The 14,637-nt window shown below is 40.7% G+C and overlaps 1 protein-coding gene across 7 annotated transcripts in view; it reads left to right on the top strand.

The window, feature by feature from the left end:
• LOC306965348 (signal-induced proliferation-associated 1-like protein 2) overlaps nt 1-14,637 on the top strand; it is a 134,490-nt gene that overhangs the window by 84,473 nt on the left and 35,380 nt on the right. For all 7 annotated transcript variants that reach the window (XM_079559687.1, XM_079559691.1, XM_079559690.1 and 4 more), the window contains exons 10-11: nt 7,860-8,114; nt 12,694-12,843. In XM_079559687.1, coding sequence (XP_079415813.1) covers nt 7,860-8,114; nt 12,694-12,843 — 405 coding nt within the window. The remainder of the gene's footprint in view (nt 1-7,859; nt 8,115-12,693; nt 12,844-14,637) is intronic.

Genomic DNA, 14,637 nt, shown 5'->3' with positions numbered 1-14,637 from the left:
GTGGTCAAGGATTTGGGTAAGTTTGACAGTGACGACGAGATGACTGTGTTTCTAGGTCTGGACAGTGTCAAAATGAGTCCTATAGAAACAATGAATAAACTGCAGAGTAAGTAAGTAAGTCAAGTAAAAGTAACGTTTCTTACTAATAATTTTACTGAAGTAGAAGTAAAAAGTAGTGACCCAAAAAATTTGATTCAAGGAAGAGAAAGAGTATTTGGGTACATTTTTACTTGAGTAACTGTTTGAGCGTAAAAGTTTGATTCATGTTTCAGTGGTGTCATAAATGATGACAAACAGAACATGAAATCATGTGAAAACTGTGATGTTCTCAAAAAAAATACCATGAGATTGAGATAAGATTTTTCCCTCAAAGATTTACTCAAAGTGACACGTTTTTTTACTGTAGTAAGAATACAGATACTTCATTTTAATATTACTCAAGTAAAAGTCAAACATACTGTAAAGTTACAGTCACTTCTGAAAGTAACTCAAGTATGTATACGTAAAATGTTAATGTAATTGAGTACTAGGGTAGGGCGATCTGGCCTAATATTTATATCATGATAACGATATAGTTGATGATATAATTGACAATGGACCCGTTACTTCAAAATCCCAGCCTTACGCCTATTGGGAAGATTAATTCAGTGATATATATATATATATATATATATATATATATATATATATATATATTTTTCAACGCTATACTCTTTAACTCGCAAATATGATCTTCTCAAGCAGTTTACATCCTTCATTTCATTTTCTTTGTCTCCACAATGATAAAAAAATAAATGAAAACGATATTTTAAAAATTATATCGTGATAACGATATGGCCCACCCCTACTGAGCACTACCTGCCTCTGATGAATGCAGTTGGGGGGCATAGACTGCTTGTGTAACCCAACAGAGAGGCTACACGATTAATGTTTGCTCAGATTACTGAAGAATTGCTGATAGAAGAGTGTGTCAAATGCGTGATTGGTGTACATGTCAAACAAAGTGTGCGCAACTGTCTCTGAAATTTGTGCTTTCGCCCGGCAACAGACTTGACACATTTACTTCCCCAGATGGCGGACAAACAGCTTCAGTCTTTGAAGCCTCTCTGGCACAACCGCCGCCTAATCCTCTTAGGACGATCTACGATGGTTCACTGATACCATCATAATCGCTGTTCAGAGAGCAGAAGCACACAAAACATCCTCCCGAATTTGGTCAAATGTCTCTCAACCTGCGTCTCCCGCCTTCAAAGAGTAGCCATAGGTGGGAGGGCTTAGCAAGGAGCCAAGCTGTTTGGGCAACTTTACTGAAGCTTCTGAAGCGACAGCAGGTTTTCTAAAAAGTAACATGAACGAGGTATAGTGTACGGTACATATAATAATATCATTTTCACTGCTTGTTCTAGTTCTAAAAGATTATTTAGTAGTGCATAACCAAGCATTGCTTCGAGCCAAACAGTGCATTAGATCATGCTGTAAGTGTCTGTGATGGACTGTATGGGGTTTTATGTGCTATGGACTGAGCCTGGCCTATATACTGCTGGTGTTTACAGACAGATGCATCCAGTAGATTAGTATTTTTTACCCTTATGCTGATAAACAATGATTTATTGGTCCGCATTACATCACTGTATTGAGCCAAACAGTGCATTAGATCATGCAAGTGTCTATAATGGATCATATGAGGCTTAATGCTTTATGGATCGAGCCAGGCCTTTACATATATATAGTGTTTTCAACAGATGCATCCAGCAGATTAGTAGGTATTAACAGAAAGAGAGCAAACCAGTGGCTGATGTTGAGCCTTGCTGTAGCTACAACTCATAATTGAAACTATTTTTAGCATCATACTGTCCATTAATTATTAGGAAGTTTTAACTAAGCATAAATTACATAAAAGTCAACTCATTCATCTGTGTCTAAATGCTGTATGTGAACATTATTTTAAATTCAAAATCACTTGGAAAAAGCTTGAGTTGAAATGCACCACCCCAGAGAGCTTAGCCGTTTTGGCGACACAATCAAGAGCTCCTCCGAAATATACTATTTTGCATTTGTAATGGGAAATCCCCTTTTCCCACCCCTAACATTTCCCACCACGGTCTCCAGAGGTCTTCCATTCTCCGTCTTTGCATCTCCGCACTTCCTCCCAAGACTCCCACCGACCCGAAGGTCAAAGTTCACCTGAAAAATCTCGAGAGCCCTCCGCTGTTTTTTCACCGTAGCATCTTTGAGCCGCGAAAGTGTTTGGCCGTCAACAATGGGAGCTTGAGTTTCTTCTCTGTTGCCTCAAAGGAAAGGAATTCGCTGGTCTTCAAGGCCCGGGCTGAAGTCCCCTGTGGCCAGAGAGAGAGAGAGAGAGAGAGAAAGAGAGAGAGGGGTGAGCTGTTTAACAATGACAAGACTTCCATGACCTCCAGACAATGAGACCCGGCTTCACACTGCGGCCATGACAGGGAGAAATGTTTTCATAAGCTCATGCAGTGAATAAGTTATTGGGCTTATGTGGCATGTTTTGGTAATGAAGTACAAATCTATTCACTGTGTTCAAGATGTGTGGCATTCAACATGATGTGCCTAGTGAGATAACTGTTATAATAACGCTAACAAATGCTTATATTTCAATATGGAAATAAGATGACTCAAAGTTGATTTCAAAAATATATATGCAGCTATGTCTTGATTATACCCCTATTTTTAGGATATCAAAGAGAGCAGGAGCGCTATTTTCAAAAGTACTTCAAACTTCATCATCCCACCTTCATGAAAAGCACGGTTGTGTCGCTAATATTAGCTTTACCTTCCCGTGTATTTGTTTACATTTGAAGCAGGATGTGGTTTAGCCAGTTGCTTCACCAGAGGCCTTTCCATCACTGCACTGAAGAGCTTTAAACAAGTTCCGCATGTTCACTTTGATTCAAACTAATGAGAAAAAGATGAAAAAGATTTGTGCTTTGAAACAAGAATGCGATGTACAGAACATGTCAGTGATTGGCTGTTTGGCTTGCGGTTAAGAGTGTGGTTGTCTGAGGTCCGTAGTGTAAACAAAGGAGGCCTGGTAAAATGAGACATACGGGCTCTGATGAAGAAGGCAGAAAGCTTCTTCATTTGGCGACAGATGCTGTGTTGTGAAGGTATTAGTGTCTTACCACAAACAATATGAATATACTTAAAGGTAATATTTATGATTTTGTTTTAATCTACTGGAGGGCATGAGCTGGATTTGGACCCCTGCTCTGCTGTGTTAAATTAGAATCAGAATTACATTGTTTTCTCAATAAGCAAGGCAGTTAAATTTCACATTTATTTTCTCATTGTGTGCAGACCTGCTTCAGATATACATTATGAAGCTCTTTCCTAAACTCAAATTTGAAAATTGCTCTGTGGATAATGAGTATTTGGTGTGACATTCAGATTGCCACTTGTGACCTTTTCCTTTTGAAGTGTCATCAGACTTGTCATTACGCATTTTCATCTGAACCGCCGCTCATCCGGATTTCTCACTTCCCATGCCGCTCACCACGATGGAAAAGAAGAAGTTAATGCACAAAAAACTCCCTTCAATACAAATGAATCCTTTTGCCATTCTTCACAGGAACTGTTTGCTCTTTCAGATCAATTGTTGCAGAAGTAACCTCAGGTCTTCTCCAGTGAAAACCTATACAGAGCACTTAAATGAAGCCGCCATAATGGTTTGCAAAGCCGCAGTGGAAGGTGGTGACCTCTGTGGCTTTTGGTTGTGGCCGAGACTCGTGAATGGACTAAACGTGTCACTCACTCCGTGGACGTGTCATCAAACTGACAGTTCACCCGCTGAGGTCAGAGGTCACAGGAGATCTGCTCATTCATTGAGAAAAAAGGCTGAGTAAGATGTTTCCTCGTATTTAAGTCACAACAGTTACTTTTGTTGTGTCAAAATGTATATATTTGGTCCATTTGGTATCTGAGTTTGAAAGTTCTTGTTGATGGATCTTGGTTGCTGCAGTCCAGATCTAAGCAAATTGAGATTCTCTGTATTACGTGAAAAAGTTTAAATTACTTTGTTATATTGTCACTTATATAGTTAGGTATTGAACATTGCTGTATAAATTGATCATTGATGTGCATTGATTGAAATAGGCAAAAAGCGATATATGAAAGTACAGTTCCCGAACATTACTATATTTTCCTATCAATTATAATGATATTGCTTTAAAACCAGCATCAGACAAAAACTAATACTGTTCTGCAAGCTTTGGAATGGAGTGAAAGTTTATTTGTATAGTGCTTTCACATGTCCTTCCAGGATAACTTTATGTCGGCTGTCGTGGTATAATTTATAGCCACTCGTGCGTAGCTCAGTGGTCTTTCTTGGAAAAGGAAGCTGGCACTGTGTCATTTCTCCCATTTTCAACCTTCACTTTCTGCTAATAGCTACAATAAGAGCCGCAATAAGAGGCACTCTAAGAGGCACATCTGATATGGGCGCGGGTGGAGGTATAGCCGTTGACCAAACAATCATGTCCTGGTGTTGCTTTGTGATTTGTAGCCAGTAAGATCCGCTATTCTAGTGGCTTTCATTAATTTCATTTCTCAAATAACCTTCACTACAAGGCATCACTTAACTATTAATGAAGACAGACGCTAAATTAACACCTATTGCTCCAGCCTTCGTTAACCATCATGGGCTCCTCTAGAACTCTTCCAGGCCTGTCATGTCACTTTAGTCTTGACATAATCCCCAAAAAGCCAAGCCCATGAGAGGAATCAACAACCCACCGCTCCCACTGAATCATCCGGGGCACTGAGAAGAAATATTAGTAAGGTCACCACCGGAGGAACTCAAGCTTGTCACGTCTTGCTCATTGTTGTGAAAAAGCACAGCAAGGAACAGCATCGGAGACCTTTCCTGTTGACAAGCTGTTATGTGGATTTAGCCCATTCAGGGTCTAATGGCGTGTGGCAACCTGGCACCAACACACATACACAGTTAATCAAGGTAATGAGCGGGTTCACAGCCCTGTTACGAAGACCAATGGAGCAACGGTCAAGGAGCTAACAGGCTTATTAGTGTCCTGATATGTGACAAAGAGCACCGGAAATGATATGAAACAACAAGGGTTTTTAATGGTGAAAAAGAGCATGATTTATGGAGGAATGAAAATTAAGGAAAATGTTCATTTTGGAATGCAGATTAACAATTACAGTATGCATAGTATAGTATATAGGTTTCAAATTAAGTTGCAGTTATGTTATAAATAGCTAAAATGTCATAATGTTTGATATTGTCTGTATTTTGCAGTTTTCGATTGAATTGCAGATTATTTTCACCAAACAACAAATTACAAGTTGTATTAATTAATGCATATTCTAATTACACCTAGTTTGTTTGGTCAGTGAAGTGATTCCTGCACCCGCGCAGTATCTCATCTTTCGCTAAAACAGTAAATCTTACCCCATTGGTGCCACAAAGCTTGGAAATAGATGGCTCTTACTGTGGGAAAGAAAACAAGAGTGGATACAGCCCCACTGGGACAATCCTCAAAATGCTCACGACGCTGTGCTAAGTGCCTTAAATGCAGTCCATAAATATCAAAATGAAAATAAACAACAAGCTTTTGGCAGTGTTGGCTAATCTCTTGTGTTATCTTAAAGTGGAAATGTTCTGTCTATTTTAATTACATGTTTGTAATAGTTACAGCTTTTAAAATGTGTGGGTCCAGGGCTATATTCAAGTTGTTCTGTGCTACACAATACCCACTTTAACCATTCATTGGAACTGTTTTCATGTATGTATTGCATGTATGTATGTACGTATGTATACACACATTTCTCTGGCAAATATAACATAGAAAATTGAAAGCTATTGAAAACATGCAGGAAGGACACGTAGACGATTGCACTCGACGTGTCAATTCTGGCAACACAAAGACCTCATTCATCGGACACTGGCCTTCCTCATTATATACTGCTCCATATCTGCCCAGCCAGCCATGCGTATAACATACACTACATGGCATCCAGTAAATAATTGATGCAAACTCGAGGGACATGTAGCGCACAGTGGACACTCAGGGCCCCGTCTAGCACAACATTGGCAGTCTCCAGATGTGAGAGATGCTGCAGAGGAGATGGAGGGGTGAGCCAGGGGGGGCGAGGTACTTAGATCCTGTGACACGCACTCTCCCGATGGGACACCTTGAATAAACAGCAGCTTCCCCTGCCCCAGTTTGATGAAAGGGACCTTATGATGAACTAATAATGGACAGTCCATGTTTCTGCTTGTGTGGTCAGAGCAATCAGCTGGCCTTCTATAAAAGTAAGTCCTTGCTTTAAAGTGAAACGACTAAAAGGATAGTTACATAAATAATGTGTAGTTAATATAAAGTGTTACCAAAACTCTTTCTTTGCTATTACTTTGTTGATGATTGCATACTCATTTAGATATTAAGTCAAATGATCTACAGTATTTAGTTACAGATTTGAGTCCAGTGCACATATACTGTACCTCTGTCCCTCCGATGACTTCGGTGCATTGCGAGGGGGGGGAGTCTAATCTTGTGGGTCACGCTTGACAGGGTTTGGAGATCTCTTTGGCTGTTTAACCCCCAGCCATCACCGCTGCCCTACGAAGACCTCTTTCTATCTGAGCATAGATGAGAGTCTTCCCCTTCGCCCCGATGATTAATGTTGCATGAAATGACACTGTAGGCCCTAGTAGTATATGTCCACCCCGGGAGACAGGGCTAAATCCTGGCACCCCCCTCCTGAGCAGAGCCGCTCAAGGGAGGCTCATATCTGATTAGGTGTCGGGCACACATTTTCCGGCTTTATTTGACTACCAGATTTGTAGCCACTGTCTCCTAAGTGTCTGTCTTGTGCCTCTGAGCCTCTGTGTAGTATGTAGGTATACTCAATAGGTATTCACACCCCTATACTTCTTCCTATGTCAATACGTTACTCTGACACTGAAAATATTATGTTTATCTTAATGTATATTGACCAAGAATGATACTATTAGGAATGTTTGACAAAGGCACAACTACTGTATGATTGTAAGAAATGTAGCTGTTGTATAGTATACATGAAAAGCTATTTCACTTTATTGTCTTTCATATTATTTCCAAATTTCTTTTTGTGTATGCTCATCAGCTAAAGGCTGGTTTGTAAGCTTCTACAGTTTGTCGAGATGTGGCTAAATTTGAACATTTGTGGTTTATTGTCAAACCAATACTAGGTTCCTGTCTTGCAGTGGCCCTGTAATGCCTGTTAGTGTGACAGTCACAGTGGTGCATTATTGTGTGTTAAAATTATATGATGTGAGTTTCTTGAGTGAATGCCAGGTCAAGATGAGAATCTTGACCTGGCATTTGGAAAACACTGGATGGACACTCATTAGTTGAAGTACATAACATGTACTTTAGACTTTTGACTTGTAGTTATAGTTATAGTTTCTACATTCTCTCTTTCTCCACATGGTGCCTAAAGCAATCACGAACACCATGGCAATAAAGTGACAAAAAGTTTAACTTCTGTATTTCCACCAATTATGAATCATATACCGTCCATAGCAACAGCTTTTTATATAGATACTTGCTGTGAGGGTGAAAGTGTCATTTGGAACACAGCCAAGCATCTTGTTTTGAGAGCAAAAAAACAAAATATCTGCCAAGTCAAAGTAGTGCAGTGAAGCAATTAGTCTAGAAAATGTGTATTTTTTTGCCCAACACTACATTCTAAACCCAAGGACCTTTTCAGATTGACAAAAGTCATACTGTATTTTTAACTTGCGTTCTCAAATGTAAACATGTAAAAGTGACATAACGCTGTCACATATTTTAAAGTGCTAAAGTTAGTATCTTCTTCCGTCTTTTCCCCAGGGGTTGCTCGGAGCTGTACCGCATCCCGATGGTGGAGTACAAAGTGGACAGTGAGGGAACACCCTGCGAGTACAAGACCCCCTTCAGGAGGAACACTACGTGGCACCGCATGCCCACAGCCGGGGGCCCGCAGCTGTCCCGGGGCTCCCCCACCCAGGGGCCCGAGCGGCTGCAGTGCCAGCAGATTCTACAGCAGCACCAGGGAGGCATCCCGAGGAGCACCTCCTTCGATAGGAAGCTGCCAGATGGATCAAGGTGTGTTTCTACTACTTCTTTCATGGTTACTGCTAAAACATGACAAAGCTTTTACTGCTACTACTTTTACTACTAAGACTACAGCTAATACAAATACTGCAACAGCTTAATTTTTTCCCAACGTTATTCTAATTCAACAGTACTCACACATTTCCTTCAACTGTACTGTAAGAATGAAAGTAACACTACAAAGATCTTGTTGCTTCCGGTTGAATTTTGAAGAGGCGAGCTGTGGATGAAATATTACTAAACACTCAAACACTATCCACGGAGATGCATCGTGTTTGAAATCCCTCTCATTTTCATAAAGTGTCCGTGATTGTTTGAGTGCCATTACCCCGTTGATGGATTTGCATAAATGTATGGAGCGTTTGAGGCCAATAAATACGGGCCATTGCTTTCATCACTTGTTAGATGATTGGCCAGTCTCTCTCCCCTCTCTCCTTCCAACGTCTCCATTGCGGTGATTTGTTCTTTCTAATGAAACCCCCACAGTCGTGATAACCTTTCCTGCGTGTCACCCCCCCCCACCCCCCTACTCCCTAACTCCCCTGGTGGTGCTGCCATATCTGCCTGTGTCGGAGGATAATGGCCGCCTTGCCTGTCTAATAACCAGGCTTCGCGGCTTCATCTCTCTCTCCTCCTTCCTGCCGCCCGCTGTGTCTGAGGTGGAGCTGGGGACACTGACATGGTTCAACATATCTCAGCCAATTACTGCAGAAACAAAGGGAGAGCTCTCCTCTTCAGACCGGGATGTGGAGCACCCCAGAGGGACTCGCAGTGTGAGAAGAGGAGACACACTGCAGACTGGAGAGGGAGGAGAGGACGTGGTCTGAATGTTACATTGGAGCAAATCAGACTATAAATAAGTATGTTTTAGATGCTTGTGGGAGGATTTTTAAAGCAGTTTCATGTCAGTACTATATAAAATAATATTGGTAAATACTGAAAATATTTTTTTCAAATAACAATTCAGCCCACAATCACATCATGAACTATCTTTTCATCCTCTTTCACTTCATCTGTGGCTAGGCCAGAGGCAGAGAAGCCCAGACCTCCCTATTCACACACTTTTCAGCTGTTTTAGGGAAGTCCCTTCTCTTAACCCCCACCTGAACAGAGCGCATTTCTTCCAGTTTGGATTTACCCAAATCTAGAACCGTCTTGCAAAAAGCGTCAAAATAGTGACTAAAACGGGAAGAAAACAAGGATGAAAATGCAACAACAAAGTGACAAAACAGCGACAAAATCATGATGAAAAGGCAAAAAAAGGTGATGAAAACGTGACAAAAGAGCGGCAAAAAAACCAAAATAAAGCAATGAAAAAGTAACAAAAAGCGACAAATACTCTTCAATAATGTGACATAGATGTGGTGACAAAAAAAGTTATGATCAGCTTTTAGCTTTTTCTTTGCTTTCAGATGAGACGCTATACTGGCCTATGTGTTAGCTCCAGTCAAGAAAGGTTTTAGATGTGGGTAAAGCCGAACTGGGTAGAATGCACTTGTCTAAGGCGTGGGTTAAGAGGTCTAGGATATTGTGAGGAGCTTAATCTGTTAAGAGGAGCTCAGAGTAAAGATGCTGCTCCTTCACTTTAAAAGGAGCCAGGGCATGTTCTGTTCAGATCTTCCAGTTATGTCTAGTCGGGGAAGACATTTGTGTTTATTGGGCATTGTTATCTCTGCGTTGCATAGAGCAGGCAGCGGTTTCCAGCCAGGGATTTGCAGCCACTGTGCGGGGCAAACCGGGCACTGGAACATTTTCAACACGCAGGAGAGTTTGTATTCACAATGACGTGAAGTAGTCTTGTTACAAATAAACAGACACGTATACAGACCCTTGTGAAAAGCTGGTTAGATGAGACAAAAAAATGAGAATCATTGGGATTGAGGACCAAATATTTGATTATAAAATACAATGAATGTTTACGTCAAACGTCCTGAGTTTATCATATTTTTGTTTGCAGCGGTGCATGAGCCAATCCACGGCACGACTATTACAATCAGCAGTTTGGATTTCTTGAATGGGTGACAAACATTCACATCACGCTTCTGGAAATGGGAACTTTCAGAAAAAATGTTGCAATATGTTTGGATGCATCATATTTTTCTTCCTCTGTTTCGCAGCTGCTATAGTTTCCCCTTTCCTCTCTGCCCTGCCCTCACAGTGACCCCCAGCGCGGTCTCCACCATGGACAAGTGTTTCTTTCCACTCGTCTTCACTCGCATGTTATTGCGGCTCATGGAGAAATTATATCCCCACTGTGCCGTCCGTTTTTCTTAAGAGCGGAAGACAAAGGAACAAAAGGCATCTGGTGCTGCTTTACATTGGACACTTGAGCCAATAGTGAAAGGAAATGTACCGATGCGGCCAAAGTGTTCGGCGACGTGAAGTGATTGAGTTACCAGCAGTTTTGCGGGATTTTCCATTGAGGTCTATGAAATGGAAGCTTGATTATGATATTGTAAAGTGATGGCACTGAGAATAGGCAATCAGACAAGCAGTTTTAAATTGTGCTTCTAATATTATCGCATGTTAATGGGCAATTTTACATCGACCTGTTCTGCCTCTACATCCTGCTGGGCATAGGCTACAATAATAGGCAAAATATGGTTTCAAGAGGCTCACATGAACAAAATTGTCATATAAACAAAACTCGGTATCTAATTTCAGCACAGTTAATGATTTTGCTTCTTCACAAGGGTAGCGCTTTGAGATTTCTTCCACGTCCTGACAGTCCATGGGTCAATAATGTCGGTCTTCATTATCGTCTATTGGCCGTCCACTGTCTGAGGCTGTCTGACATAATGCTTTAAATCGAACCCAGACGTACAAAGTAATTGGTCACATTTACATGGCCAAAAGGTTATGTTAGGACATTTACAATTACTGTATGTGAGTAATGTGTTTTTTAGAGTTACACAACACACACAAATATGATGTTGCTGAACATATTATGCATTTATACTCAGTTTTGAGTACATTGCTTAGCTTATGTGCTCCTGATGACGAGTAAATGCAAACTCCCCTTGGGGAGACCTCACACAGCACAGGAATTGACCCCAGGACCTTCTTGCTGAAAAGGAGAATAGTATAGCATTAGTTTAAATTGTGTTTTATCACTTTTTCTTACATTCTCGATTAATAATTTACATCTTAATCAAGATATGAGAGTAGCATTTAAAGAAGAACTAAGTAACTTGTTTACCTTAATAAATCCTTTTCATAGTCCCTGTGGGGTAATACAAGTGTTAATGGGAGGATTGGGGGGTCTTTCATCTCCCCCTGGTGTTTCAGGCCAGTAAACCACAATTGCAGCTTTCCCTGCTCTGACCCAGAGCACCAATACACACTAATGGAATCACGAAGAAGAAGCTAACAGGCTAACGGGCAAAGCTAACTGCGGGCTAGCGCCACTTAAACCGTATTTACAGTCAAGTTTGAGTGGAAAAAATTATCTCCATTGTGTAATTGAATGTACAATATCCCTCTCTCCCTTTGTCTTTTCTGTCACCGTAGCATTTACTCTCACGGACAATTAGTGAGTAAAAAATCGTAACATGCTACGACACCTGCTTTGCTATAAGAAATGGGGTCATTATTTCATCTTAAGCTACAAACTTAAAGATCTTGACCACCTTCCACCAGTCCCACTGTTTTCACAGATGAGATGAAAGTTGGACAAATCTGGCTTCTGGATTTGTAAAGGCCTCCGTGCAAAAGCTATCAGCGCTGTGTTATTCCTGCCTCAGTGATGCCGCCGACTCTGGAGTGTTTGTTAAGAGTAAGGGCTCTAGGCAGGAGACATAACTCCAACTCTGTGTTTATTTTTCACTCCGCACCGCCGTCCGCTTCTTTCTCACAGACAGGCAAAGGAAAGCAAAGCAACCTCCCGTCTCTAAATATTAAATCAAGCCAAGGCCCAGTGGAAACTTCACAAAATACACTTGCAAGCTTGAGCTGATATTTTAATCAAATAAATATGTTCTCTAAATATTTATGTGCACAGTGGATTATGACCTAGTTTTAACACAGACATTTGAACTCAACATATGATCTCACTTTCATATATTCCGATACGGCCTGTTTGTTTTAAGAACTTGTAATAAAGTTTAGGTTAGAACAATTTCTATTCAGACAAGTGGTACTAAAAAGTCATCTTTCATTTTGCATTATTTTTTTTTATTAAATGCCACTTTATTGCTCAACTGCACTACAGCTTGTGCTATAAATATATATATAAACTCACACAGCTGTTGTTTTCAAAGAGCATCACAGATCACTGGCTCACCACGGCTCCTTCCTTGGATCAATTTTCATACTGACCAGTGACTGCAGACCAGGAACACGCCACAAGATGATGAACACATACAGTGGGGAAAAAAAGTATTTGGCCAAAATCCAATAGAATGTCTATGTGAAACTGACAAAATACTTTTTTCCCCACTGTACATATATAAAGCTCACTCAAATATTCAATCTGAAAGCTCAAGCTTACTTTACCTTACAGTGCCGAGGAGATGTTGCCTGATGTGTATGTTTTTTTAAATATCCTATTATTGTCTGTTCTTTCTTTTAGGACGATGCAGGACTTGGAGAACCCGCAGGTGTCTTCATGCAACAAAGGGGACCAGCATTATCGCAGTTCGCCCAGTAACCAGTCCTCGTCCAGCGACCCCGGCCCATGTGGGAGCAGCAGCACGTGGTCCCAACAGCCCGGATATGACGGGTAAGAGAGAAACTTTTCATCAAGTACTTCAATGGGTCTCATTTGTGAACAGCTGCGTGAGTGAAATGATTTGCCATTGCAGTTGTAGCCCGGCTTCTTTTATTCTGGCCCAAAATCTGATGACATGCACCATACTAAAGTGATGGTGCAAGTTTTAGCCTATATTTTTTTTATTTAGAAGCTCAGAGCGCACTTGTGTCATCATCACTTACTGCTAAACTGAAGACCTGCAAAGTGACATTCTCCAAAAACACATAAAATCTGCGTGTCTTTGTAATGAGTTCCCCTGCTGATGACCAGGCTGCGGTGAATGATCGATCCAGTGCATCGCGCATATCAGACATGTCAGACACACAGACACATACGTAAGATCCAATCCTGGTCATAATCCGCCTCAAAAGCTTTGTTTCCAAAAAAAGTACAAGCGCATTGTTGTCGAGGAACAGCCCAAACACAAGCCTCAAAATAAATGTGCTGCTCAGTGTGTATTTGACACTTAATGAGCACATGGCCGACACGTGACAGTCTGCACCATTTTTTTTTTTTTACTTTAGAGTTTTGAAAAGCTTTTGGGAGCCTACAGACTCGACTCCACTATAGAACCTGTAAGAAGATGCCCAGCCACTATTATGTACGTTAAAAAAAGTAACATCAAACAATTTGTCTCATGAAGAGAATTTTCTATTCTGTCCTGAAAGCCTCTCCAATCAGCCTCAATCTTTTACAAAGGGCTTGTAATTTTGCAAAATGACAGCAATCTTTGCCACCCCAAATAGCCATATGATTACTGCACTCTTTGGTTAGTCATCCTTTTTGTAGAATGCAAGAGAAATGGTAAGGGAAAGGCAGTTTCAAAAAGAAAAGATGGATCGTGATTTTGCTGCAGGTGGTGATCTGCAAAAAGTCTGTCATTAAATTTGCCATTTGAAAAAGCCACCATCAAAAGTTTAGGTTTTTCAGCTACCAAATACAGATGATGTGCTTGCAATTTCAGCCATTTACAAGCCAATCCAGTCCCACTAAATCTTGTTTTATGTGCAATAAAAGTGGCTTTGCAGGCAGATTTTTGTCAGGATTCTCTGTAGAAGAAACTTTGTTTAGTCACAGGTTATTCTGTTGGTGCAGATTGACAGCCAGGTTTCCCTCAGAGAGCTTTATTTAGGGCATCTGTGTGCAATATAAAAAACACTATCCGTATTTGTCAATATCAATACATATTTTCAGAAAATGATTTGCCCCAGATAAGGTGTTATTCACACAGAAGAACGTTGCAGAGAATATGAACATTTATCATTTTAATACAATATACTGTTTTTTTTTACTTGGCTGTTGGATTGATAAATGCTGATGCAATGGCAAAAGGATTCTTTGACTTCCAGAGATTGTCGTCTGCTTCAAAGCTGCAGCTGTAAGACAATTACAAAGCCATCATCGGCTTTTAACAGCATAATTATCTTCGTTTACCATAGTTTTATATCCCTAAATTCCACCATTGCCAATAGATTGAAGTTCAAAGACGACATATGTGGCGTGTGTTGGCACAAAGGGAGCCATGTATTTTCCGTCAACACAGATTTTATCGCTCAACTCCATTTTTTTTGCACATTCATTTGTTTCTTTATACAAGATGGCCATACGCTATTAATCAGTACAGTGCTTGCTTGCAGATCCCACACTTTTTTTTAATCTCATAATGGTTTGCAGGGCATTGTAGTTTGCTGACTGCTCGCCATCTGCCAGCCCCGAGTCGACTACATGAAAGTAGCCGAATGGAGAGCTGCCTGTCTAAGTGGT

Source organism: Gobius niger (genome assembly GCF_951799975.1).
Source record: "Gobius niger genome assembly, chromosome: 7".
Classification (NCBI taxonomy): Eukaryota; Metazoa; Chordata; class Actinopteri; order Gobiiformes; family Gobiidae; genus Gobius; species Gobius niger.
The sequence above is the reverse complement of the archived record's forward strand: the minus strand, read 5'-3'. Positions and strand labels throughout refer to the sequence as shown.